General features: G+C 57.5%; 1 protein-coding gene across 7 annotated transcripts in view; it reads left to right on the top strand.

Annotated features, from left to right (window-relative positions):
* The window catches only part of FHAD1 (forkhead associated phosphopeptide binding domain 1), a 121,651-nt gene that overhangs the window by 64,681 nt on the left and 29,613 nt on the right, over positions 1–27,357 (top strand). For all 7 annotated transcript variants that reach the window (XR_007915796.2, XM_051836581.2, XM_051836580.2 and 4 more), the window contains 10 exons: positions 626–778; positions 2,866–3,061; positions 12,584–12,654; positions 14,453–14,605; positions 18,375–18,482; positions 18,861–18,965; positions 19,176–19,283; positions 22,028–22,135; positions 24,044–24,151; positions 26,867–27,040. Coding sequence is in view for 6 of the 7 variants with exons in the window: in XM_051836581.2 (XP_051692541.2) it covers positions 626–778; positions 2,866–3,061; positions 12,584–12,654; positions 14,453–14,605; positions 18,375–18,482; positions 18,861–18,965; positions 19,176–19,283; positions 22,028–22,135; positions 24,044–24,151; positions 26,867–27,040 (1,284 nt within the window). In the remaining variant the exon portion in view is untranslated. The remainder of the gene's footprint in view (positions 1–625; positions 779–2,865; positions 3,062–12,583; positions 12,655–14,452; positions 14,606–18,374; positions 18,483–18,860; positions 18,966–19,175; positions 19,284–22,027; positions 22,136–24,043; positions 24,152–26,866; positions 27,041–27,357) is intronic.

The following is a 27,357-nucleotide window of genomic DNA, read 5'->3' as shown; positions in this document are numbered from 1 at the left end:
CCTTCGCTCCCTTCTCCGGAGATGCGGACGCCAGACCCCGGCGGCAGATGCTTCTGTTTGTGTTGGTGGCCCGGATTTCTCACACTGTTGCTACACCAGAAAAATGTGTTTTGATTTCATGGGATTTCCTGGCTTCCCAAGGAAAAGCCAGTGAAAAAGCCCTCGAAACGTGGCTGCCAAAGTCAAGTCCAGGCTGCCAGGCTCACTTCTGGCCACCAGCCGCGTGCGGTTGCCCTCCGCTGGCCCCGGGAGGAAGGGGCCGCCTGTCCTGGGTCCTCGCAGGACCGTCGCCTTTTAATGCTCTCCTTTCCTGTCCTCTGTGGCAAGGCTGGGGGCTGCCCTTGTCGGGGGTGAGAGGCCGGGCCTTCTGTCGATGCTCCCATAGCACCAGGCTTGACCAGTCTCTGCCTCAGGGCAGACTCGGGGCGACAGCGCAGGCCTCGGGCTCCTCAGAAAAATCCCTGCTCCTGGAGTCACATCCTGGCCACCAGACCCAAGTTCTCCTCACCCAGGCCCTCCCTCCACTCTTGCCCTGCCCAGCCGGGGCCTTCAGGAGTCCCCCCTACCCCGGCCCAGAGCCCCCTGCCTGCGTGACCACCTCTTTGCTTCCTCTGTTTCTCGCCAGTTGATAGAGAAGATCGCCCAGGTCACGGAGGACAACATTAACTTCCAGCAGAAGCGGTGGAACCTGCAGAAGGAGACGCAGCTCAGCCACTCCAGGCACGAGGAGACGGCCGAGAATGTGGAGAAGCTGAAGGCGTCGCTGGACGGCTGTCAGGTGCCGCCTGCCAGGCCTCCCGCGGGCGTCCACTTCATCTCCTCTTATGCTGCTTCCTGGGGAAACGGTCCAGCTTCCGTGGGCCCTCCTGGGCAGAAATACTCTGCTTTCTTAGCCACCTTTTCTCTTGCTGTAGGGCAGAGAACAAGGGGATCTCAAAAAATCCCTCCCAGGTGAACTTGGCAAAGCCCAGGAGCGATGCCTGAGCCTCCTCTCTTCCGGCCTCCGGCCCTCGGCACCCACAGGTCTGCACCTGCGGAGTCTGTGCCTGGCCATAAACCACAGAGGGGCCCTGCTCAGAGAAAAGTGCACCTGTGCCGAACACGGGCAGACTTTTCCCGTCACTGTTCCCTAAACAATACAGAGCGGCACCTATGGACAGAGCGCTCCTGTTGCACTTGGCACCGCAGGTGATCTAAGAGCGCGTCCGTGAGCAGGTGTGTGGCAGGTGCATGGAGATCCATGCAGCTTCCACACCACTTCACACAAGGGACTTGAACATCTGTGGATACTGGTGTCCACAGGAGTCCCACCCCACCGCGCGGATACCGAGGGGCGACCGTACTGACCGTGGGAGCCCCTTGGTCACAGCAAAGAACAAAAAAAAAGTCCCTGTGTTATTTCCAGAAAAGCCAAAGAAATGTTCTTGCTCTTTATTTGCACTGTTTCCACCCGCTGACTGAGACTCTGGCTGGGAGTAGGGATCCAAGGGTCTGGCTGCACCCCTGCACCCCCAGGCTGACCCCCCACGGCTCCCAAGCTGCACCCCTGCACCCCCAGGCTGACCCCCCACGGCTCCCAGGCTGCACCCCTGCCGCCCCCAGGCTGACCCCCCACGGCTCCCAGGCTGCACCCCTGCACCCCCAGGCTGACCCCCCACAGCTCCCAGGCTGCACCCCTGCCCCCCCAGGCTGACCCCCGTGGCTCCCAGGCTGCACCCCTGCACCCCCAGGCTGACCTCCCACAGCTCCCAGGCTGCACCCCTGCCCCCCCAGGCTGACCCCCGCGGCTCCCAGGCTGCACCCCTGCACCCCCAGGCTGACCCCCCACAGCTCCCAGGCTGCACCCCTGCCACCCCCAGGCTGACCCCCACGGCTCCCAGGCTGCACCCCTGCCGCCCCCAGGCTGACCCCCGCAGCTCCCAGGCTGCACCCCTGCCCCCCAGGCTGACCCCCGCGGCTCCCAGGCTGCACCCCTGCCGCCCCCAGGCTGACCCCGAGGCTGAGTGTGGCTCATCACAGCCCGCAGCTGTTTCTGCTTTCTCTGGAAATCAGCAGCTACTATTTGGGGAGTCTGTGCAAACACTGGCGGTCAGCACTCGGGCCAAAACATCAGGAAACCACATCTTCTGGCCAGCTTGCGCGTGCATCTCGGCACGAATTCTGATGAACAGAAGTCGGCCAAATTGTCCAGGGAGGTTTGGCTGTGGGATCGCATCTCGCTAAAAAGTGGGTTGGCTTTGATCACTAGAAGTCCAAATCAAAGTGAAAAAAAAAAGTTCCCCCCCTGCCACCAAATTTTTTTTTTCCCTAAAACTGGGCCTTCCCAGGAGGCTGGCTTCCTGACTAGGTTACAAATGCTGCGCCCCACCGGTGCCCTGGGCACCGTGGTCATGTCACGGGTCTGGGCTCCTCGTGACCACCTCTCTCTCTCTCTCTCTCTCTCTCTCTCCCTTTCTCCCTCTCTCTCCTTCTCTCTCTCCCTACCTCTCTCCCCCCTCTCCTTCTCTCTCTCCCTACCTCTCTCCCCCCTCCCCCTACCTCTCCCTCCCCTTTCTCTCTCTCCCTCTCCTCTCCCTCCCTCTCTGTCTCTCTGTCTCTGTCTCTCTCCCTCTCTCTCCCTCCCTCTCTCCATCTCTCTCTCCCTCTCTCCCTCCCCCTCTCCCTATCTCTCTCTCCCTCTCTCCCTCTCCCTCTTCCCCTCCCTTTCTCTCTCTCCCTCTCCCTCTTCCCCTCCCCTCCCTCTCCCTCTCCCTCCCCCCCTCCCCTCCCCCTCCCCTTCCCCTCCTCTTCCTTCTCCTCCTCCCCCTCCCTCTCTCTCCCCCCTCCCCCTCCCTCCCCTCCCCCTCCCTCTCTCCCTCTCTCCAGGCTTGTATGAAAACGTCCTGTCGCAGCAGTGACCTGAAGAAGGAGGTGGCCCTCCTGCAGCAGCTGCAGGTGAGCCCACCTGTGTCGGGGCTCCAGAAGGTGACACGGGACATCCTGGGCCTCTCGCTGTCCTGGCTGGAGGAGACGGAGCAGCTCCTCCGGGACCTCGGCATCCAGCCGCCCAGCTCCGACCAAGGTTCTCTGAAATGTCTCCTTGAATCCTCCCGCGCTGGCACACCTGGCGGGAGGGCTTGGCGGGGCTGCGGCCAGGGTTTCCCTCTCCAGACTCGTTCAGCTTCTCCACTTGAGAAAGGACTTTCCTTAAAAATACACAAGTGGGACGTGATCCCTGGAGAAAAGTGAAAAAGGAAAATTTATTTTTAAAAAGATTTATGTATTTATTTGAAAGTTAGAGTTACACAGAGAGAGAAGGAGAGGCAGAGAGGGAGAGGGAGAGGGAGAGGGAGGGGGAGGGGGAGGGGGAGGGGGAGGGGGAGAGGGAGAGGGAGATCTTCCATCCACTGGTTCACTTTCTAATTGGCCGCAACGGCCAGAGCTGCTCCGATCCGAAGCCAGGAGCCAGGAGCTTCTTCCAGGTCTCCCACAGGGGTGCAGAGCCCAGGGATTTGGGCAGTCTTCCCACTGTTTTCCCAGGCTATAATAGAGAGTGAGATCGGAAGTGGAGCAGCCAGGCCTTGAACCGGTGCCCATGTGGGATGCTGGCACTGCAGGCCGTGGCTTTACCTGCTACGCCACAGTGCCAGCCCCTGACAAAAGAAAATTAAAAGAAGTGGTGCTCGCTCCCGTTCACGCAGGAAGTGCTGCTGGATTTTGTAACTTCCAAAGCATCTTCCTGTGGAGACAGCTGGGCAAGTGACTGGCCTCAGTTTCCACACCTGGAAATGGGTAGAATGAGGAGCACCCACTCTTTACGGTGGTGGCATTGATCTACACCAAGGACTTAGAATAGCGTCCAGCACAGAGCACACCTCTGGGGGCACAGGCGATAGCTCAAGCAGCTGGGTTCCTGGCACCCGCGTGGGGAGCCCAGATGGAGCTCTGGGCTCCTGGCTTCGGCCTGGCCCAGCCCTGGCTGTTACAGGTGTTTGAGAAGTGAACTAGCAGATGGGAGATCTCTGCCTGTCTCTCTGCTTTTCAAATAAATAAGTAAGTATTTTAATTTCAAAAAAATTAAATAATAACTTAAAATGGGCACTATCTCTGCCTTCCTAGAGCTTATGGCCTTGGGGAAGGAGTGGGTTGGGCATTAATCTAAAAAAAAATCGCCCAAATATAAAACTTGGATGGAAACAACTGCAGTGAGGCATAGCATCTTGACCTGGTCGGGGAAGGCAGGGCTCTGCAGCATGCATAGGAGTTGGTGCACAAAGAGGGGAGGGGAGAACATTCTGGGCAAAGGGTGCCATCTGGTGGTGGGGTCAGTAAGGGGAGCACCAGGGTCTGAAGGAGCTGGGGCAGGTGTGGAGGTGGGGAGGCTGGCAGGGGCTGCACATGGGTGCACTTCTAGGGCCCTGGGGCAGAAATGCCACCAAAGAGAGGAGCCAACAAGAGGCTTCCAGGCAGGGCTGATGGGACAGGAGCATCAGCAGTCACCTGTGGAAAGTGTCCTGGCAGAGGGCCATCCTGGAGCCCCAGAGCCAGTGAGAGGCTCCCCTGGGGGTGGCAGAGGGCGCCCCAGGGCGGGGATTGGGGTGGAGGGAGAGAGTTGGGGGCAGTGAAGAGGGAACTCCACCACACTTCCGCAGTGGAACTGGGGCGGCTGGAAGGGAAGTGACGGGGAGGAGGGGTCTACATGGCCTCTGGGAGCCTGGCGTGTGTAGACAACAGGTGCTGCTCCCTCATTAATAAGCAAAGTGAGGAGCACCAGGTATGCAGGGGCAGATGGGTATGAGGTGCCTCCGAGACCCCAGGAGAGGTGTCCAGAGGCGGGGTCGCCCTGGACGTCTGGCTGGGCGACAAGCATGTGCCACAGGACAGGTGATGCATGGCTGCACAGGTGTGTGGATAATTAAAGCCTCCATGTGAATGCAGTCACATAGGGAGGAAGCACTGAGTGAGAAGGGAGAGAGCCGGGGCCGCCGCTGGAGGAGGCGCCAGCACGTGGAAGACTGCGGCTGCTTCTTGCCAACTCGCCCTGCAGAGAGGCTGAGGGAACGAGAACCTGACATTCTCGCAGCAATGAATGAGAAGAGAGGAGTTATTTTCAACTCTGGTGCTGCAGCATCCGCAGCCAGGATGTCTTCAAAGAAATCCAGAAGGTGGTGGGAAGCTGTGTAACAGGAGAGAGAGAGAGAGAGAGAGAGAGAGAGAGAGAGAGAGAGAGAGATCGAAAGGAAGATTAATCTTTATGTAGGGCCTGCCTTTGTCATCCAGCACAGAGAAGTGGGAGGGACACGGGCCAGGGCGTGGGGAAGCAGAGCTAGTGGGCACCCCACGGGCCAGGGGCTGCCCGCTGCAGGGTTTCTGTTCTTGCGATCACTGCCGAGTGTGGAGCAAACATGAAGGCAGGGGCCAGAGTCGTCTTGTTCTTCCAGACCGGAACTAAAGCAGAGACGGTGGTCTCCCCACTGGTGATATGGGGCCCAGCTGTGTGTGCCCCGTCCTGGTTCCACTGATGAGACCTCTGCTGGGCATTGCAGTCCTGTCTAAGCCCACTCACGCGTTGCCCTCTACAAATGTGGCCGTGGAGTTCCAAGAAGGCTCAAATGCATTTCTGAGACCCGCCATTTTTCCTCTCTCCCAACTTCATGGGCTTTGAGCAACGTTAGGCAGGTACCTGCCGAATTCCTTCCCGTGTGACTGTGTGCTGGGGATCTAAGAGAATGGGATAAAGGACGCAGTGTTCCCACAGTGCAGGCCCCCTTTCTCCTGTTGCCTCCTGGAAGAGTGTCCCAGGGCGTGGCCGCTGGGGACACGGTGGCCTCGTGCCCACGTTCTGTGATCATAGCCAGTTCATTCTAAGAAGTCAGGACAGAGATAATGGGGAGAAGCAACAGAAAGGCTAGTGAGCACGGCCCGTCCTTTGTCCACTCAGCAGGAGAGGGAGTTGATCGTAATGGCATTTTCTCCTCTAATGTAAGCAATGTTAGGGCAAGGCTCCAAATGGCTTAAAAAGTGGGATGAGCTAGAGTATCCTCCAAGTTCTCTCTTTCTAATTCCTAGCACAGAACCAACCACACAATCGGGGGAGGGAAGGGGGTGTTGGTGCTGCTGGTGATGGTGGTGGTGGTGGTGCTGGTGATGGTGGTGGTGGTGATGATGGTGATGGTGGTGGTGATGATGGTGGTGGTGGTGGTGCTGGTGATGGTGGTGATGGTGGTGGTGGTGGTGGTGGTGGTGGTGATGGTGATGGTGGTGGTGGTGGTGGTGGTGGTGATGGTGGTGGTGATGATGGTGGTGGTGGTGGTGCTGGTGATGGTGGTGATGGTGGTGGTGGTGGTGGTGATGATGATGGTGGTGGTGGTGGTGGTGATGGTGGTGATGGTGGTGGTGGTGGTGGTGATGATGATGGTGGTGGTGGTGGTGGTGGTGGTGGTGATGGTGGTGGTGGTGGTGGTGGTGATGGTGGTGGTGGTGATGGTGATGGTGGTGGCAGTGGTGATGATGAGGATGGTGATGACGGAGATGATGATGGTGAAGATGATGACCGTGCTAGCCATCATTCGTTATTGAGTACTTATTTCTTAGACACCATCAGCATTCTATCTACATTATCTCAGTTCACCCCTGGGAGAACTCATTTTAGGAATGGGAATTCCACGGCTGGGAGCTGTTGTGATTCATTAACCAGGATCGGGTGACGTGGGTGCCTCACATGACCGAGGCCACGGCGGGGCCCCCGGCCTGTCTGAACGTCATCCCTGAGCACTCCCTGGAGCCTCTGCTCTCCCAGTTCCTAAGGCCAGGGTAGACGCCGTGGATGATTCGGCTCCTCCCGGGTACTTTCCACTGTGCTGAGGGTCACCGTGTGCCACGTGCTGTCACCCTCCAACCCCCAGGATGAGGGAGATGCCATCACTGTCTTCCTTTTGAAAATAAGGAGACTGAGGCTCAGCTGTGTTGGAAAACTTCCCTGAGGTCACAGAGCTGGGACATGAGAAGGTCAGGACTCAAAGCAAGGTCTTCGGGACCCTAATGCCCGTGCTTTCTCTGGGACTCCCGCTCATCCTCTTATCCAGCAAGGCACCAGATATGTTGCGAGGACAGGGCCTGGCATTTACCTGGGCAGAGGCAGAGCCAAGAGTTTTCATTCCCTAAGGCAGATCACACCATCTCCGTGCGCTGCGCCAGAGCCAGGGCTGTGGGCTGTGTTCTGTGGCTATAACAGAACGCCTGGGACTGGGTGATTTAGAAGGAAAAGAGCTTTGTTTAGCTCACAGTTCTGGAAGTCCAAGGACATGGCGCCAACGTCTGCTTTGCCTCTTGTGAGGACCTTTCTGCTGGGTCGTGTCATGGCAAAGACTGTCAGGTGGAGAGACAGAGCAAGTCACTAAGGGCTCTCTCTTCTTATGTTAGTGTTGCCCTCGTGGCCTCACTCAGTCCCAGTTAACCCCGAAAGCCCCCCCCCCCAAACACCCTGAGCATCTGGTTTAGTTGTGGTGGGCAACACTGAAACCACAGACCACCTAGAGCCGCCCCCCACCCCCGCCGGCATTGCGGTGTAGTGGTTCAGAGTTTGTGTTTGGAAACCGACTGCAAGTCTTGAACTTTAACTGTGCACTTGCTAGTCATGTGAGCAAATTCCTCCATGTCTTTGTGCCTCTGTGTACTTGTTTATACAACAGGCAAAACATCTCATAGGGCTGGGGTGTGGATAGAGAGGCTGGAGACATGTATGAGCCATGGTTCAGGAGCCGGTGAGCCCTTGGGCATGGAAGCCTCAAACACTTGTTGATGTAGCCTAGCCTAAGCATGTGTGGTAGCCAGACCGGACTGTACATCCTGCCGCGTCACGTCGGGGCTTTATCCGGAACCCACCCCCACTTCTTCCCTCGGCAGCTAGAGAGGTCTACTTAGCCAGGAGGACTCAGTTAGCATGAAGCCGGAAACGCCCTGTCTAGGCCTTAGAATCGTGACGATGGGCCTCGTGTCCCAGCTCAAGTGGTGAAGCTGGGGCTTAATCCAAGGGCCCTGACCTCAAAGCCCTGCTGCGCACTACCAGGCAATCTGCCCTTTAGAACCTTGTCCTAAGAAATAGAATGCACAGAATGAGCTGGGCTTGTAAATTCTAAAATAATCTTCCCAAGGGGATCCAGGCCACATAGACGCAGAGGGAAACTACTGGAAGTGTCGTTGGGTGATGTCTGCATGTTCCGGGTGGAGCCTGCATGGTACCAGTGTGTGTTACTAGCAGCTCTCTGATTGGTAGAGGACTTGCTGAGGTCTGGTGGGAAAGATGGGAACCTTGAAAGTCAGCTGCCTACCGCCCTGCCTGGTCTCCCAGGCTTCCTTGGATCAGGCAAAGAAAGGACTTTGCAAATTTCCCTCTGCAATCTCAGCAGCTGAGATCTGTTTCTGCAACACTGTTGCAAATAAAAGGCTTTCCCCCACCACCATGGAAAACTGCTCTTTCTCAAATACCAGGCTACAAAGTATCTTTAGATGAAAACAAGGCAAGTTGGGATACAATAGCATAGTGTGCTCTCATTTTTTGCTCTTTCTAAGTGTCAGTATACCATATCAAGTAAAACCTGGAGAAAAAGTCATCAAACTGGTAGAGAGGGTTATCCCTGCAGGGTGGGACCCCAGGGGATCTGCAACAGGTGTTTACTGAGGGTCTACTCTGTGCCAGCCGCTGTGCAGTGCCCTGAGGGCTCAGCCACAAGCACTTCACACATCGTGGACTTTTCTCATGGTTGGGTTCCTGTAAGGAACACACAGGACTTCTGTAGCCAGCAATGTAATCAAGACTTGGCCCTTTTCCCAAGGAGCAAAGTCACATCATGATGACAGCTAATCTACAAGCACCATCAGACCCGCCCTGCGCCCTTCAGCACCCAGGCACCACCCCCCATCCCCTTAACTTCTTTGTATCACACCCACACTCCATCCCTCCCCTTGGTTCCTGGGCCACACGTTGCAGCTCTGCAATCCCAGATTCATCCTAACTGAGTTCAAAACAATAGCTCATCGCAGTCCAAGCTCGGTAGCCAGGCCAGCACCTCCCTGCCCCCTGGTGTCCTTGAAGAACGTCCCTCCTGAGGCTTGCTTCACAGTGGCTATGCCAACCCTTTCGCCCCAAGCCTGCAACGTTTGAAAGATAGGACAGACTCTGCTCACCTGCTCTCTTGCTTACCCGTGGGGAGTTTTCATGGTTTTGTCACCAGAGAGAAGTGGTCATGAGGTGCTTGTCTTTGCCCAAGAAAGAATTCAGGCAAGGTTGAGAGGTTTTATTGGGGATGGGGCATCCGTCAGAACAGGACAGGGAGAGGGTGCCCAGTCACTCAGACTGGGGGAGAGCAGGTTACGTGGGGGAATGGAGAGGACACACCTGCAGGCCGGGTGGGCGGCTCAGCGGGAACAGTCTTTGTTCAGGGAAAAGGGGCCCAGGATTCTCCTTCCCCTCCTCCTCCTCCAGGACAAAGGGTTGGCTGAGTGTAATTAGGAAATTCCTCCCTGGGCTTACCACTGGTGTAATCGGACAGGAGAGAGCCCTGCTGGTGCCGGCCAAGGGGCTTCCCTAGGGTGCTGCCTCTCAGGAAAACGTAGAGGTTTTACTGTGCGGTGATATCCGGCCAGGTAACCCACTGGGTGCTGAGGAGGGAGCTTTCCCGTGGGGTCAGGGCTGGGACCACCTGGAGGGTCATCAAGGTCTGGACAAGACTTTGAAGTGTGCAGTTTCCTCAGGCCCCTCTCTCGCATTCATAGGCTAATTTCTAACTTCCTACCTAACAGTTGCCCCTGGAAAGGAGAATGAGGACACATAGTAAAACCCTTGGCGTGGCAGCAGTGCCCCGCAGGTACTGGGTACTCCGCACCTGTTACCATGATGTCGCTAATCGCTCCCTGGAGCTTCTCCGGACCTTGCTTTGTCAGAGATCAAGGCCAATGGCGCAAGAATGCGTGACTGTTCCCTGCTCTCCCTAGTGCCTTCTTCCCCCTCCCTCGGGGCCGCCTCCTCCCCAGTGCACAGGAGCCCCTGCGTGGTAACCTCCCTTCTCTGGCATCTGCAGTCTTTCTCGCCCCCTGAGCTCCTTCCCTTGGCCATCAGACGTGCCCTTCAAGATGCTGCTGCCATCTTGGAACCCCTGCTCCTCTCCCTGCTCTGCAGCCACTCTCACTCCCAGCCCCGCCTCTGGCCCTAGGGAAGTGCTGCACCCTCGCTGGTCATTGCCAATGTCCTGCTCTGTCTTGGCCTCTTTGCCTCCCCCCTCCCAGTAATGGGCAAGGCCCCCTGCTGTACTGACAGCCCCTCCCCTACTATCTTTCCCAACGTTGGCTTCTCCCAGGCCCACCCAAGGTTCTTGGTTCTCTGTCTTCTATTTGTTTATTTGAAAGGCAGAGTTATAAAGAGAGAGGGAGAGAGAGGGAGAGAGGGAGAGAGGGAGAGAGGGAGAGAGAGAGAGAGAGAGAGAGAGAGAGAGAGATCTTCCACTCACTGGTCCACTCCCCAAATGGCCACAATTGCCAGGGTGAATCCAGGAACCAGGAGCTTCTTCCTGTCTCTCAAATGGATGAAAGGGACCAAGCACTTGGGCCATCCTCCACTGCTTTTCCCAGGCCGTTAGCAGGAAGCAGGATCGGAAGTAGAGCAGCCAGGACACAAACCAGCACCCACATTGGATGCTGGCACTGCAGGCCAGGGCTTTATCTGTTATGCCACAGTGCCAGTCCCTTTGTTCTCTTTCTCGAAGTCCTCTCCCCTTGAATCCCTGGGACCTGGAGCGCCCCACCTCCCTCTGCTCTTCTCCCACTGTTTCCTGCAACCCCTTCGCTAAGTCCTCCATCCCCCTTCTTGTCCCCTTTCCCATGAGAAAGCTCTCTGCCTCTAGCGTGCCCCCGGCTGCACCTACACAGCAGTGCCCAAACACTTCCACAGGCGGGCTGCCAGGAGCAGCTCAGGTGGGGTCCCACCTAAGGGAGTCCCACTGGGGCAACAGGTCTAGCATGAGGAGGGGGCTCTTTCCTGACTCGCACACAGACCCTGGGTGGGCAGGGCAGGCCTTGAACCAGGCTTGTCCCACTCTGCAGGGTCCTATTCCCCTAGGAGTCCCTCCAGTCCCTCAAGATCAACAGGTCTCCACGGAGCTGCTGTCTCTCCCTCCTCTGACCCCACCCCAACCTCTCCCTCCTCTGACCATGGGGCCACCCCTAAAAAAAGCTTAAAAAGGCTTCCTTTATCTTTCTTCCTTCTTACCCCTGCCTGCTTCTCCTGGCCTAGTGTAAATCATCAGCCCTGGGCCGGCGCTGCAGCTCAATAGGCTAATCCTCTGCCTGCGGCGCCAGCACACTGGGTCCCAGTGGCCACAATTCCCAGTTCAGTTGCCCTGGGCTCAAGTCAAGGTGTCAGCAGGGTGGCTCCTCCAAAGGCCGCGGGGGAGCCCTCCCCTCCGCCTTTTCAGCCTCCAGAGCTTCACTCCCGGCATCCCTTGGCTCACAGCTCCTTCCTCCACCTTCAAAGCCAGCAACATCTTCCAGTCTCCCTGTGTTTCCATCACACCCCCTTCTCCTCCGAGGTCAAACCTCCACTTCTCCTTCTGATAAGGACCCACATGGGTGACTACATTATCTCTGCTCAGACAACCCAAGACCACCCCCTGCCCCACCAGCCTCCTTCCCACCTGCAAAATCCCTTATCCCTGTGAATTATCGGTCACAGGCTGCAGGGACTGGGACCCGGACACTGTCTGGGACATGATTCAGCAACCACAGCCTCTTATGAAATACCCTCCCCTCCGACTTTCTGCCTCTACCTGCCCCTGCCCCAGTAAATGATGACCATTCCCTCCCCTGAGACCCTCCCCCTCCCCCTCACCTTTGGCAGCCACTCACACACTGCCTGGTGCTGCTGCTGCATGTGTCACACAAATGAATCTTGTCTCTGAGACTCGGCTGTCAGCTCCTGTGTGCCGCAACCACACCGCACACAGAGCCCTGCACACAGGAGGCACACGAGAAACACACGTTCTGTTGTGGGTCTCTGCTTCCCACCCCCAAAAAGACACTTGGATTTGAACACATTTTTAAAACATAAGTTGGAGAGCAGTCTGGATTCTCTATCTCTCTTATTTTTAAAGGTTTATTTATTTAAAAGGCACAGTGACAGAAGGAAAGACCAAAAGAGAAGGAGAGGGAGGGACAGAGAGAGAGAGAGAGAGAGAGAGAGAGAGAGAGATTGTCCATCTGCTGGTTCACTCACCAAATGTCCATAACAGGCAGGGCCAGGCCAGGCCAAAGCCAGGAGCCAGGAGCTCCACAGGTCCCCCATGTGGGAGGCAGGAACTCAAGCATTTGTGCCGTCACCTGCTGTCTCGCAGGTGCATTAGCAGGGAGTTGGATGAGAGGCGCAAAGCAGCTGAGACGCCTCTACCCCGACGCTCTGGTATGGGACGTGGGCAGCTGTGCACAACATCACCCCCACCGTCCCTGTCCCCCCACCCCCACCTCCATCCACCTGTCCGCCAGCTCCGGTTACACTGCTCAGAAAGCACGGAGCAGCACGGAGCTGACACTGACCTTCCTGCTTCTCTGTTTGAAGGGTTCTCTTTGTATCTGATCTATCTTCTGGACCACTACAAAAAAATTATGAGCCAGACCCAGGAACTTCAGGTAATTCTTTGTTTATTTCCCATTCTTCTTTATTTCTGATTAAATATTCTTCTCATGTACAATCACGCCATCTCAGGTAGGACATGGGCAGAGATGACCTTGTCATTTTTCTATGCCTTGGCATTTGTGCAGTGCCCTGTACTTGAACCCACTGCCTCTGTCAGCTGCTCAGTCCGCACTCCCCAAAAGGCAAAAATGATTTCTCCATTTATACCCAAAAAGATTCAGGCAGTGTGGCCAAAATCTCCCGGGAGGGTAGAGGCTTCCCCTGTCTGGCATCCTGTGCTAACCACGATGCCTGGGAGCTTACCACCATCAGATCTTTTTTTTTTCTTTTCTTTTAAGATTTATTTATTTATTTGAAAATCAAAGTTATACAAAGAGAGAAGGAGAGACACAGAGAGAGAGAGGTTTTCCATCCTCTGGCTCACTCCCCAGTTGGCAGCAATGGAGCCACATAGGTCTCCCACACAGGTGCAGGGGCCCAAAGACTTGGGGCATCATCCACTGCTTTCCCAGGACATAGCAGAGAGCTGGATCGGAAGTGAAGCAGCTGGGTCTCAAACCATATGGGATGCCAGCACTGCAGGCGGCAGCTTAACCCACTATGCCACAGCGCCAACCCCAACACCATCAGATCTTGAACAGTGAGTTTAAGTGCACTGGAAGAAGTATAACAACTCGCAGTGCAGACAGCAGCATTACCAAAAGGAAAGAGAAATTCCAGCGGCCAGAGACCCTGAGGGAGTGTGTCGCTCCTGCAGCTGTGGCTGGAGCAGCACTGTATAATAACCAGCCACAAACGTTAGTGGCATTCAGCAGTTAGAATTTGCTGCCCATATGTCTGGGGTTCACAGTGTAGGGGGTCTGCTGGCCACAGATGGCCTTGCTCCGTGCCCTGGATGTCAGCTGCCCTTGATTGATCTGGGGTTGGAGTCGGCTGGAGCCGCCTGAGATCTCTCATCCTCCAGCGAGCTCTGGGACACGTGCCCGTGGAGAAGGTAGCAGCCACCGAGGGAGGAGAGAAAGCAGGGCCACTCATGTCGCAGTTTTCAGTCCCTGCTTCTGTTATGTCTGCTGATGTCCCGCTGGCCAAGCAAGTCACAGGGCTGGGCAGGGTTGATTATCAGCAGGCCCCCTGCAAGGTGCATAGCCAAAGAGATGGGGAGAGGCAGGGGGCGGAAAGGAGACCACCGTCCCATCAACCCCAGAGACCTGAGTCCAGGGCCCAGCAAACTATTTCCATAAAGGGCCAGTGAGTAGATGTTTTGGGCCCTGCAGACTTGGTCTGCATCAGACCCATTCGTCTGCTATGGTAGAACAGAAGCCGCCATAGACAGCGTGTGAGTAATGAGCGTGTGGGCGTGGCTCTGTCCCAATAAAACTTTATTTACAGAAGCAGGCATCAAACCTAGAGGAAAGTTAGGGCTTTGATGGCTCCAAGCTGGAGTAACGGACAGCAGCTACGCATTCTCGCACCTGCTGCTTCCCAAACACTGTGCTGGAAGCTTTGTGCGCCTTTAACCCTTCCAGCTCCGTAGGTCCCATTATGCACTCCATGCTGTAAACAAGGAAACATCCAGAAGCCACCAGGGCTGGGGTTCTGTGCAGAGCCGGAGTCTGCAGTCTTAACCACTGTAGTCTCAGGCTTCCCCGCCAACAGCTGAATCTAGTCTGTGTTTTCAAGGGAGTCTAGTATAAAGCTGGTGCCCTGGGAGGCAGCCGTTCATGGAGGATGTGGAGATGCCCCCGACCTGTGCCTGTCCCACAGCTTCCGTTTCCCTTCCGGTCACTTCAGGTCAAGTTCAAGAGTTCCCAGGAGACTCAACAGTGTTTGCTGCAAGAAAAGCTGAGGGAGCATCTGGCAGAGAAGGAGAAGCTGAGCGAGGAGAGGCAAGAGCAGGAGGAGAGGCTGAAGGCCAGAATCAGGCGGCTGGTGGAGGAGAAGGCGGTAAGGAGTCCCCGCCATCGTGCGGGGTCCCCGGTGTCTTCTCTGCTCCCGCAGACCCATGAAGGGGCCGCTTCTGTGGGGAGACGATGGCAGGGGCTCAGACAGGGACATCTCCGTGGGTGACCTGGGACTGCACTGGTTTCGGAGAATTTGACTTAAAGCCTGGGTACCAAAACCCACAGCAGGGGCGGGCATTTGGCCTAGTGGCTAAGATGCCGGCATCCCACACCCGAGTGCCTGAGTTCAAGTCCCAGCCCCACACCCAACTCCAGCTCCCTGCCTGGGAGACAGCAGCTGATGGCTCAAGGACTTGGGGCCCTGCCACCCACATGGGAGACCTAGACTGAGTTCCCAGATTCTGGCTTCAGCCAAGCCCAGCCCCAGCCACTGCAGACATCTTGGGAGTAAACCAGCAGATGAGAGCTCTCTCTCTGTCTGTCCTCTGTCTGTCCATCTCTCTCTGCCAAAATCGATTATTGAAATCAAGGGGAACGCCACCTTTGATTATATATTGCTGTGATGTCACAAGCCGATTCGTGACTGCAGGTCCTGGTTGGCCACTGAGACTGTTTCTAAGTGTGTGCAAGATTAGCATGAGGTATTTCCATGGCTTCCTTTCTCTTTACAAATATTAGGGGCAGCAAATGGGCAAAACAGCTACTGACAGACCCAGAGCCGGGCCGACTAGCAGACCCCTCACTGCAGCGCTCTCCGAAGCGAAGGGGCCAGGAGTCATCTGGCCACCTCATTCCAACACGGATGCTGATCCGCGGTTCTGGCTGCAGCCGAGATTCTACTTTTCTGGGTGGCTCCTGGAGGGGCCGAGGCAGTGGCTCTGCAGCCCAGGTCTTCTTGGAGCCAAGTCCCAGAAGAAGGCTTTCCCACGTTGTCTGATGAGGACAACTTTGATTAGATTTGTGGAAAATACCAAGTTGTGGCCCCACCCACCCACTGGAGAGGCCACACTGAGGCAGGCAGGTGTCATCGCTGACCCAGAGTTCACCCTTCTCCATGGTGGGGGACCTGCCATGAACTTTACGGCCTTCAGTACCATCATCCTAGGTCAGTGGCTCCTGATTTTGTCATTTTATCATTTGAGAGATTGTAAAATACTAGCGCATTGCCCTGTCTCCCCTCCCATTCCGATCTAGCTGGGGTGAGGGTGTGCTGTGCCCTGGGCTTGGGAACATCCCTGAGTGATTCGTGCAGCCATGGCAAGAACCACGGTCCCAGGTGGACATGCAGTGGACTTGCCTGGTGCCCCCCCCCCCACCTCAAGACAGCAGTCCCCAGATCCATTGGACCCCTCCCCCACTCTCCACAATGCCTCCTGTCTTCCCAGCAGGGGACTAGGCTGGGCTGGACTGTGGCTTCTATCTCATGGCTCTGGGCTGGGGGCTCGTGACCATGACTGTCCTGTGCCACCACGCCCACTCTCCAAACCCCTCCCAGACTGCCTCTTTCATCACCATCCTCAAATTCCTGCCCAGTCACCCCAAGACATTCCCCTGCCACCTCCCCCTCCATCTCCTCTCCCTCCTCCTCCTCCTTCCCCTTCCTCCTTCCTCCTCCCCCTCCCTCTTCTCCCTACCTCCTCCCCCCCCTTTCTGCCCCTTCCTCCTCCCTCTTCTTTTCCTCCCTTCCCCTCCCCCTCTTCACCTCTTTCTCCACCTTTCTACCTTCTGTGACATAAAAGATGGAAGAGGCGGAGCCATCTGACCCAGGACCTGCAGGATCTGCTTAAATAATGATGGCACGAGTCGGGGGAGATCCCAAAGCACACATGGGCAGAGCGGGAGCCAGCCCCTGCCAGAGGGAGGAAGCCCCTGCCGGGGCGGACCCAGAGACCTTGAATTCGTCAGGAGATTTCCACCTGCTTCCTCACTCCTCTCTGATTGGCTTCTCCCATTAGCATCCGCGTCCTGCTGCCCTCTTTTGTCTCCAAGTGACCTGTTGCCTTGTTGGGTGTGGGATTTCAGGGCCAGCACTGCGTGGGGCCCCAGCCTGGACCTCCTGGTGCTGGCTCACACCCCCTTTAAACACGAGGACCTCAGTCCACCCCACCCCTTGCAGCTGAAGGATCCTACTCAGAGAGGGAGTGACGCTGCTCAGGTTCATGAGCGCGCCCCTGAGGGCGTGGCCTGGGGACCCGTCCCAAACCAGCTGCTCAGATATTAGTGGCAGGTGCCCTGATTTCATTTTTTAAAGATTTATTTATTTGAAAGGAAGAGTAACAGAGACACACAGAGAGAGGAGACAGTGAGAGAGACACAGGAAGAGACAGAGAGACAGAGACAGAGACCTTCTGTCTGCTGGTTCCCTCCCCACATGCCTGCAACAGCCAGGGCTGCGTCAGGCTGAAGCCAGGAGCCAGAACTCCATCCAGGTCTCCAGGTGGGTGGCAGGGGCTCAAATACTTGTGCCGCCTTCCTCTGCTTTCACAGCTGCATTAGCAGGGAGCTGCATCAGGAGCAATGCGGCAGGGACTTGAACCTGGCGCTCCGTCCAATAGGGGAAGCCAGAGTTGAAGCAGAGACTTAACCTGCTGCGCCGTGTCTGCCCACCTCATATGCTGTTTTTTGTTTTGTTTTGTTTTTCGAAGTTTTGTCATTTTCTTTTATTTGAACCATCCCCTGGTTCATTCTCCAAATGCCCACGACGACTGGGTCTGGGCCAGGTCAAAGCCAAGAGCCTGGATCTCCATCTGGGTCTCCCACATGAGAGGCAGGGACCCAAACACCTGGGCCATCACCACTCCTCCCAGGGTGTGGATTAGCGGGAAACTGGAACTGGGAGTTGAACCAGGGCTCTGACAGGGACACCTGCCCTGGCGGCCCGGCCCGGATTCTGAAGCTACCTTCCTCATCCTGTGTGATGGCCCGGCCCCGCCCTCCCTGAGAATCCATGTGTCAGCTCGCTCGCCAGGCTCCCCCTCCTCCGTCCTCATTTGCTTGAGGACTTTATTTCAGTGGTAAAAATAATTCCATGTTCCTTTATCAACCTAGTGTTCTTTTTTTTTTTTTTAATTATGAATGTTTCACAGCATGCACTTGACCTGTGACCCACTCACGCTGTAGCCCAGGGGTTGGAACATTGTTGCACAAAGAGCCAGGAAGTGAATGCTTTCGCCTTTACCATCCGTATGATCGTGCTCACCACTCCTGCTCTCGCTGTACAACAGCAGCCACGGGCAATGCACAGTGAGCATGGAGTGTTCCGATAAAACTTTATTTGTAAGAAAATGCAGGCAGTAGATCAGATTTCGTTTGTTGGCCGTAGGTTTTTGCTAACCCCTGGTTTAGAACATGGGCTACAGAACCAATGGGCCAGAGTTTGATCCTGCCGTGTGATGAATTAGTAGCAAAGCTCAGATCCTTGATCCGTTCAAACCTATTTCGTCACCTGCAACGTAGGAACGAATGGCTACCACTGCAGCAAGTATTTCCTGTTTACTGTTCCGCCCACCCTTCCCATCAACCCAACACAAGAAGTGCTGTTCGCATCCCCAGCGTACAGATAAGGAAACTGAGGCACCTACGGCGGCTTCTCACTCACCCAGAGCCCTACAGCTGGGAAGGAGCAATCTGGGGCTGCAGTGTGGGCCTGCTGACCCCAGAGCCCACACTCTGGGCTTCCGGCTCTGCCACCCACTGCCTCCCCATGATGCCACGGTGAGGGCTCTACCAGGGCAAAGCCACGCAGGCCCTGGCAGAATCCGAACCCCTGCCATGGCCACCCCGTGTGTTCATCCCCTGTCCTTGACTTTCAGACTTTGCAGGAGAACCTCACTCAGGAGAAAAACAGAGTGAAGGAGGCCCTGGAGGAGGAACGGACGCGCGTGCAGGAGCTAGAGGCCTGCCTGGCCCACCAGAAGGAGGCAGGTGCAGGCAGGGTGGGGCCAGGGGTGTTGCCAGAAGGAGGCAGGTGCAGCCGGGGCAGGGTCCTGGAGGCAGGGGGAGGGGCAGGGGGGGCAGCCCACCAGAAGGAGGCAGGTGCAGCTGGGGCGGAGCCAGGGGGTGGGGTCCTGGGTCAGAGGGAGGCAGGTGCAGGTGGGGCCGGGGCCAAGGCAGGGGGCGGGGGCGGCTGCAGACCCTACAGCCAAGAAGGAGTGATGGGAAGGGGGGCTCTGGCCGAGCTCCAAGTCCTAGGCTGTGCTGCCCATGAAGGGGCCGTGGTGAGGCCTCGAGGGCTGCCCCGTGGAGCCCAGCCTCTGCCCGGTCTCCACGTCTGTTCACCCGCAGTTGTCGACTTTCAGGTTTGGGAGAACCTCACTCAGGAGAAAAACAAAGTGAAGGAGGCCCTGGCGGAGGAACGGATGAGGGTCCAGGAGCTGGAGGCCCACCTGGCCCGCCAGAAGGAGGCAGGTGCAGGCGGGGGCGGGGCGGGGGCGGGTGCCAGAGCCTGGCTCCAGTCCCTACAGCCAGGAAGGAGCGACGGGGCCCCAGCCGAACTCCGGGTCCTGGGCTGTGCTGCCATGAAGGGGCCGTGGTGATGACTCAAGGGCTGCCCCATGGAGCCCAGCCTCCTGCCCCGTCTCCATGTCTGCTCCTCTGTGGTTGTCGACTTTCAGGTGTTGGAGGAGAACCTCACTCAGGAGAAAAGCAGAGCGAAGGAGGCCCTGGAGGAGGAACGGATGAGGGTCCAGGAGCTGGAGGCCCGCCTGGCCCGCCAGCAGGAGGTAGGCGGAGCCAGCCCGAGCCAGCATCAGGCTCCAGGGCCACACTGTGGGGAAGGGAGCTCGGGACCACAGGTGAGGGGCGAGCGTGGGGGAGCTCTCCCGGTGTCCTGGGTCCTGGGGTGGGCCCAGTTCCCCCGGGAAGCATCGGGCACTCAGGAGAGAACCCTGGAGTTGCAGCCGAGAAGACCAGCTGGGAAAGGTGGCTCCCAGGTAGGGCTCCAGGAGAAGCTGGGAGAGGAGATGTGGGTGCCTTCCGCGTGGAGGTTGTGTCTCCCAGCGTGGGGATGACAAACGGCAGAGTCGAGGGCCCCAGGCTGCAACCTCCACTCACAGCTTCTCCACTCGCCTGAGAGCCTGTCAGCCCTGGGCAGTCCACCCAGCTGAGGCCTTCATGGCCCAAGTGTCCCCTTTGGGCTGAGTTGGGTCCAGCCCTTCCTCTCTGGGTAGGATCATCCTCCCAGCCCCCACACCCCAGGGGCTCCCACGGGACCCACCTGCTTCCCCTTGCACAGAATCACTTAGGTGGTGGAAGACAGTGGCACCTGCTGCTCCCAGCCCAGCCCAGCCCAGCCCTGGCCCCTGCTCTCCTCTGCTCCACCCTCCGCAAGTCACAGGCAGGCAGCTCACTGCCTGAGGAGGACCTGCTGGTAAATTATGCCTGTCGCCAGCATGTTTTATTTTTAATTCATAAAATGTGTTTTATGAATTTCCATTCTCTCTGGAAAAAAAAAAAAGAAAATCTGGCCATCATTTCCATTTGACAAAAAAATGGCCCGGGGCTGAATGAACCAAGTAGCAGCAGTTTTGCCACAGTCCTCGCCACTCCCTCTCACATTAAACACGGTGCACTTCATTTCTGGTACCTGCCTGGCCCCTATAGTTTTGAGTTTGCAGCCCATCACCCATTTCCTCCCTAAAAGTCAGACAGAGCCAAACACTCCAGCAGTGGAGGCCTAGGGCAGCACCCTCCCCTCCCTGGTTGAAAACGCTGTACTCCTGTTAATGCATCCAAACAAGACCTCAGGGAAACGCTGTGACGTCACTCATGGGGGTTTAGCCTGTGGTCACCCTTGGATTCTCCAGCCTTTTTTACACCTGCTTTTGTTAATGCCTCCCTTCTGAGGCAGCACAGGGAGGCATGAGCTCAGATCCTCGCAGGCCTGCCTAACCGGCTGCGGCAGATCTGTCCAAACCCGCCAGCTCCTGGACAGAGTGTCTGTGAGGGTGGGGTCTGTTGGAGAAGGAAGCGTGTGACCAGAGTGTCCGAGGAGGGAGTGGTGGCTGTTCCCACCAGCGCCGCCGCCACTTCTGCCTTGTGTCTGCTTCGAGAACTCATGTTCAGCCCTCACGCTTCAAATCCGTGCCACCCAGCAGAGCGAGGAACGGGGAGGCACTGGGCAGGGACCCCCCAGGCTGCTGGGATCCAGGCTGGGAGGTTCCCGGAAGCCCCCAGCACAGCTGTGCTCTGGGGCCCTGACTTCTGTCTCCAGGGAGAGTTTTGGGGAGGGGGTCTCCCCAGAGTCACTTGAGTCGAGCGCCACCAAGCGGTCCCCGGGGGCGGCCTGGGATTCACAGATGCCAAGGGCAGGGGGCGCTCCTGGAGAGAGACTGCAGCTTTGTGGCTGGGGCTGGTGACCCACCTGGGGCCGAACCCACCTGGGGCCCTCACTGGGGGTGGTTTGACTTCTTTCCCCGAGACCTGCTGCTGCGCTCTCGGGTGGGTCCCCCAGCCCACCAGCATCCCTAGGTCAGGGTGGGGTTGGGCTGGGATCCACGGCCGCTTGCCGTGAACCTGGGGGCATCGCAGAGGTGGGCAGGACCGGGTGCCGCCCACAAGGTGTCTTCCGGGGAGAGCCGGCGCAGGCTACAGAGGAGCTTCCAGAGGTGCGGACAGAGGCAGCAGCACCAACCCTGAGCCCCTGCGAAGTGGCTCCGAGGCTCTGTCGCACTTGACAGGAAGGCGCTACAATGTGCAGAACAAATGAGAAACCCCCTGGCGTGCTGCTTTTCCGCTCTGCTTACTGCTGGAGTGGGGACAGCTGAGTGTTGGAGTTTTCAAATCTACCGTCCCAGCAAAACACGCAGCTTGACAGCTGTGTGGCCGATGGAACGCTTTTTTGTGGGCTAATCGGGGTGGGGGCCGGGGAAGGGGGGTACCGCAAGCCCCAGTTGCGATGGGGAACCACCGCAGACTCCAGGGGCTCAGGCTGGAGTTTGGCAAACAGCTCATCCAGACACTGAGGGGCCCCTCTCGCGGCGACTAGACACGGCCAGCAAGTCAAGTCCTGGGGGAAATCGCTCTGCTGCAGGGACGCCCCCACCAGCATGGGCTGCAGAGGTGGGCCGAGGGCGGCCCATGGATTCAGCGCCTTGCCCTCCGGAGATGTAGTCCAATCACGGGAGCCCCACTATTCACGAGCACCTTGTGATCAGAGAGGCTGCCTGGTGGGGCGATAGGGAGCCCGGACTCCTCACTCCTTCACTCCCTGTGGCCCCCACCCCTGCCCCCACACAGGACTCAAACCTGACTTCCTGTCCCCAGTGTCCCCATCTGACAGCGCTCCCCTGAGGGGGTTGCGGTGAGAGCACAGGGCTGACAGGGACCTGGCGTGCAGTCCCCCACCCCCCCGGGCCCCCGCCGTGTTTTAGCCGTCATGCCTGTGACTGCGGCATCATCACTAGCAACGTTGCCTCTAAGAGTGTGGGTGGGCAGACGACCAAGAGGACTGGCCATGGACTTTCAGGTTTCCGAGAGCAGCATAGCCCAGGAGCGAAGAAAAGCCAAGGAAGCCTTAGAGACAGAAAAGAGGAGAGTCCAAGACCTGGAGAACCACCTAACCCAACAGAAGGAGGTACGCGCAATGGAGAGGGAGGGGCCGTGGCAGCCAGAACCTTCTGGACGGAACCTGGGCACCAGGCATGGCCTGCGAGGGTGCGGCGGGAGAGCGGTCCCAAGTGGTTCCACTGAGGCACCTACTCTGGGAGTGGCCACTCTGCTGCTCACTCTCCTGTGACCGCCCACCCAGTTTCCCGTTTGTTCAACGGGGGGGCTCAGCGTTGCTGCTCCGCAGGAGGTGCTTAGAGCTGTGGGAGCCCTTCCTGCTCCTGGGCGCCGCTGCCCATCCCCCACTACAGAGCCCCAGGCTGAGTCCAGGTCGGCCCCTCCCCTGTGTTTATGGCACACCCCTGCGGGGCGCAGGATCTGGAGCAGCTCCTCGTGGGCTGGCAGTGGGGCAGGGACACAGCAGCCCAAAGTGGGGCAGGTGCACGAGGGGCACACAGAGACCCCATCAAATCCGCTCCAGGGAGCAGAGGCTTCTGGGACATACAAGAAGCAGTGCGCCCTCAAGGACGTGACCTACAGTCCTCCTGGAATCCAGAGCCTGGGGCCAGGGGCCTGTGGTGACCTCACCGTGAGCTGGGCCCCAGGCAGAGGCTGCACAGACGTAGCCATGAAGAAACTTCCAGAAACAGAGCTGACGGCAGTGCTGCGGTTGTTTGATCAGGTTTCATTCGTCCCTCCACAGTATCCACTGAGCTCTCCCTGTGGGCCAGGCCCTGTCCTGGGCCTTGCTACCCCCCAGAACGCCCACCCCACTGCAGGGGAGACAGACGCCACAGACACGAATGCACAGGAGAACTCGGAGCCGGGAGCTCCCAGGGACAGGCCGGGGGGGGGGGGGTCTCTCTGGGAAGTGCTTGCATTCGGCACCCGCCCAGCAGAGCCCCAAGCAAGAGAAGGGAAAGAGCCCCCACAATGGGCACACAGAAGTGGCCTCTGGTGACAGGCAGGACTCAGACCCTCAGGGTGTGGGGGCTGGGTAGCCCCCAGCAAAGGCTAGAACAGCAGGAAAGGGACAGCGTTCAGGAGGTGAGGGCGGAGTCCAGCCAGGTGGGGCAGGCGGGGAGTGGGGCGGGGAGCGGGGCGGGGCGGCTGTGTTAGACGGTGGGGACACTGGAAAGGGTGGTCTCATCCCCCGGGCCACACGCAGCCCCAAAGTCCCCCGCCCCCCTGGTTCCATCGTCCCCTCCACCCAGCACCGCTTTCCCCATCACAGCCTCTAGCAAGTTTTCTTTTTGCCAAACACGGCACGTTCACCCAAGCAGCCTGGTGAAAAGAGAAAATATAAACCATTGTCATTCCAAGTCCCTCCAAGTGAACTTTGTCTGAGGGTCTAATCCCCAGTCTCAACAGCTGCAGGTAGCTTTCGGCCCCGCCTCCGGCTGTTACCTGCCCAGGGCTGTACAGGTGAGCGTGGGCACCCAGCTCCCTCCCATCCCCAGGCCCATGGGGTTCCAAGCGGCTGCAGACGTGAATTTTCGAGGTCCACCCTTTGTAGCCCAGAGCAGGCAGCTGGTGGCCTTGCTTACAGCCACAGGGGTGAAGCCTGCCGGGACGGGGTGGGCACCACCCTGGCAGCGCCTCTCCTGCCCGCCTCCCAGAAGGCCAGGAGCTTCCCCATGAAGGCCTGCACTGGTACCAGTGCAGTGCCGGTGTAGTCAATGGCTTGGCACCAAATGACATCACGCAGCCACTCACCCGCCTGTCACTTCCTGATGGAGAAATCACCATCCGGGTGAGCATGACTAACCAAGACAGGACTCCCGGGCTCGCACCTGGCAGGCACCTGTGCCCTGAGCTCTGCTCCCGAGCGCTGACTCACCGGTTACGGCGCTGACTCATCGTGGCCTCTCTGGGCGCTGTGGCTTCCCTCCCTGGCTTGTGCCGCTGCCCTCAACCGCTGGTCCTTGACTTGCAGATGTCGGAGAGCAGCATGGCCCACGAGAGGCAGAAAGCAAGGGAGGCCTTGGAGAAGGAGAAGAGGAGGGTGCAGGACCTGGAGAACCACTTAACCAAGCAGAAGGAGGTGCGCGTCTCGGGGCCGGGAAGACGGGGGCCCGCCAGCGCGCTCCAGCAGCGCAGTGCGGGTTCAAAGCCCACGTCTGCCTCTTTCCAGCTGCAGGACTTGAGACAGGTTTCTCAGCACCTCTGGGCCTTGGCTTCCCCACTTGGGAAATGCAGACAGCACCAAAGGTCGCTCTCTTGCAGCTGCTGGGAGGCATGACTGCTAATGTCCACACGGAGCTTAAACAAGAAGCCCTAGACTCAGGGAGGCCTTGGCTGCTTGCAACAGTGTTACTGCCAGCAGCTGGCGGCTGGGAAGTGGGAGGGCAGGATCCGAACCCAGGACCCCTGACTCCAGAGTCCTTCACTTACACCCCTCGCTCTACCATGCTTCAGCTTTGTGTGGCTTCAGCTGCCCGGGGAGGAAGAGGAGATGTCCGAGTATGGGCACCGGATTTCTGGTCCCTTTGATGTCCGTTTTCCCTCTTGAACCTGTCATCATAATTATCATAACCAAATGCGTTTGCTTTCACTACTGCCGGCGGCAGTGGGAGTAGAGGTGGTTACCGCACCTGACCTTGTCTTAGGCACCAAAGGCAACAGGACATGGATCTGGACTCCTCCGGGACCCAGGAGCCCAGGGGGCATACATGCACACACACTGTGACCAGTATTGCAAAGTCAGCAGGTGGCAAACACCGCCCCCACCCACCCCACCCCCGGCAGTGGGTGAAATTCAAATATAGGTAAACGCGATCTGGAAGGATCCAGAGGCCCAGATGGGACTCAAAGCCCCCTCAGTCCATTCACTTCCCCCATGGATCACTTGCTTCAAAGAAATCCTCCCGAAGTCAGGCTGTGTCAGAGGGCCCAGGCGATTGAACGTAAACGTACATTTCCCAGACTCTCTGATTTGCTCAGACTCAGGAATCTGCATTTTTCAAAGGATTTATTCATTTATTTGAGAGGCAGGAAGAGTTGGAGAGAGAGGGAGAGACAGAGAAAGAGGTTCACCCTTCAAATGGCCTCAATGGCCAGAGCTGAGCCAGGAGCCAGGAGCTTCTTCCAGGTCTCCCACATGGATGCAGGGGCCCAAGCACTTGGGCCATCCTCCACTGCTTTCCCAGGCCATAGAAGAGAGCTGGATCGGAAGTGGAGCAGCCAGGACTCAAACCAGTGCCCATGCAGGATGCCGGCGCTGCAGGCAGTGGCTTTACCTGCCAGCCTTGAATCTGCCTTTTTTACAGGCAGCCCAAGGGATGCTAGGACAATTGAATAACACCGCCCTGGGAAGGAAGGTGTCAGCAAAGCACAGGTGATTGCAAATCAGTCCTGGGGGGGGGGGGGAGGGCTATTTATTTATTTCTATTTTTAACTGTTTCATTCATTTGAGACAGACAGAGCTACCATCTGCTGGCTTGGGCAGGGCCAGAGCTGGGAGTCAGGATCTTGTCCAAGTCTCCCACATGGGTGGCAGGGACTCAGCTACTTGAGCCAGCGTCTGCTGCCTCCCAGGTACATGTTAGCAGGACGCAGAGCTGGGAATCACTGATATGGCTTGTGGACAAATGAACCACTGTGACAAATGTCCACCCCTCTGGGCGCCACTTTTTAATAGGGGCCTCGACTAAGTGGCAGGTGTCCAGGAAGGCAGACCAGGGTTCAGCAAAGCCATGCGAGAGACGTCAGCTCAGGGCTGCCCCCACGAAAAGCTCTCTGCTTCCCCGTGGGCTTTGCTCTGGCCGTGGTGGCCATCTGGGGATTGAACCAGCAAATGGAAGCCCTCTCTCTCCCTTTTCACCTCTGTAACTCTTTCAAATAAATAGAAATAAATCCAACAAATAAAGAAATAAAATTAAATAATATTTGCAAAACTCACATTTGGTGTTACTGGAGGAAGAATTCCCGGGGCCAGTGCTGCGGCGTAGCGGCTTACGCCTCTGCCTGCGGTACCAGCATCCCATATGGGCACCGGTTTGAGTCCCGGCTGCTCCACTTCTGAAGCACTCCCTGCTAATGCGCCTGGGAAGGCAGCAACAGATGGCCCAAGTGCTCGGCCCCTGCACCCACATGGGAGCCCCAGAGGAAGCTCCTGGCTCCTGGCTCCTGGCTTTGGATCAGCCCAGATCTGGCTGTTGCAGTCATTTGGCAAGTGAACCAGCAGATGGAGGAGCTCTCTCCCTGTAACTCTGCCTCTCAAATATATAACGTGCCATGGCCACAGCCACGGGGATCCAATCTGGCCATGCCTGGAGGACTGGGCATGGCCAGCCCCATGCCGAGGCCTGGAGGAGAGCAGGGTGTCCTAAGGGCCACCCAGGCGGCATGGAGGTGAAGGCACCTGGCACATTCGCCCTGCAGAAGAGACCAGAGCCCCGTGTGACAGCTAAAGTGCTGGCTCATAGAAGACAAAATTTCCTGATGAGCTCCGGGTGACAGAGCTGAGCTCTAAGGACAGGAGCCGCAGGGAGAGGGGTCTCGGCTGCCTGTCACGGAGCCATCACTAGTAGCCGGAGCCTTCCAGAGAAGGACTGGGCTGTGGGCTCGAAAGGACCACAGGGAGAACTCGGTCTTTGTTGAGCATCTACCACGTGGCAGCCTCTTCGGGGCGCTGGGGATTCAGACGTGGACAAGCCAGTTCCTGTCCCTGCAGCGTTCCAAGGAGGGTGGCAGAGGGAGGCCTGGGTGGATGTGTGTCCCTGAGGGTCTGTGAATTGGATGTTTGTGCCCCGTCTAGGAAATAGAATGGAAAGGGCAAAGAGAGGCCGCTTTAAATAATAAATTGAAGGACACACTAGCCGTGATAGAAGAGACCCAGAAAGCGAAGCTGGCTGAAAGTGTAAAAGCAGAGAGCCTCACCGTGAAGTTAAATGAGACGTCAGCTGAGCTGGAATCTGCCAAGACGAAAATGGTAAGTGGGTACCGCCTGCCAGGGCCAGGAGGGTTCGTCCTCGGGGGCCGAGGATGAGGAGGGCAGAGGCCGGGCAGCCAGGGCCGGGGAGGGCGGGGCTGGAGCAGCAGCCAGAGCCAGGGGGAGGAGCAGCATTGGAAACGCCGGGAAGGAGGGTCATGGGAATGGGTCCGGTTGGCCATCTGGGGGTCGGGGGTAATTTTTGGTTTTAAGAAATACAAGTTCATTTGCCTTTTTCTTATAAAAATGTTTCATCAATTCATTAATATTTATTGAACATCTAGATCTAGATACTGTGGGCATAGCTATGAATAAGA

This window comes from Oryctolagus cuniculus, chromosome 7 (genome assembly GCF_964237555.1).
Source record: "Oryctolagus cuniculus chromosome 7, mOryCun1.1, whole genome shotgun sequence".
NCBI classification, from domain to species: domain Eukaryota; kingdom Metazoa; phylum Chordata; class Mammalia; order Lagomorpha; family Leporidae; genus Oryctolagus; species Oryctolagus cuniculus.
Note: the sequence above shows the minus strand (reverse complement) of the source record. Positions and strands in the feature narration are given on the sequence as shown.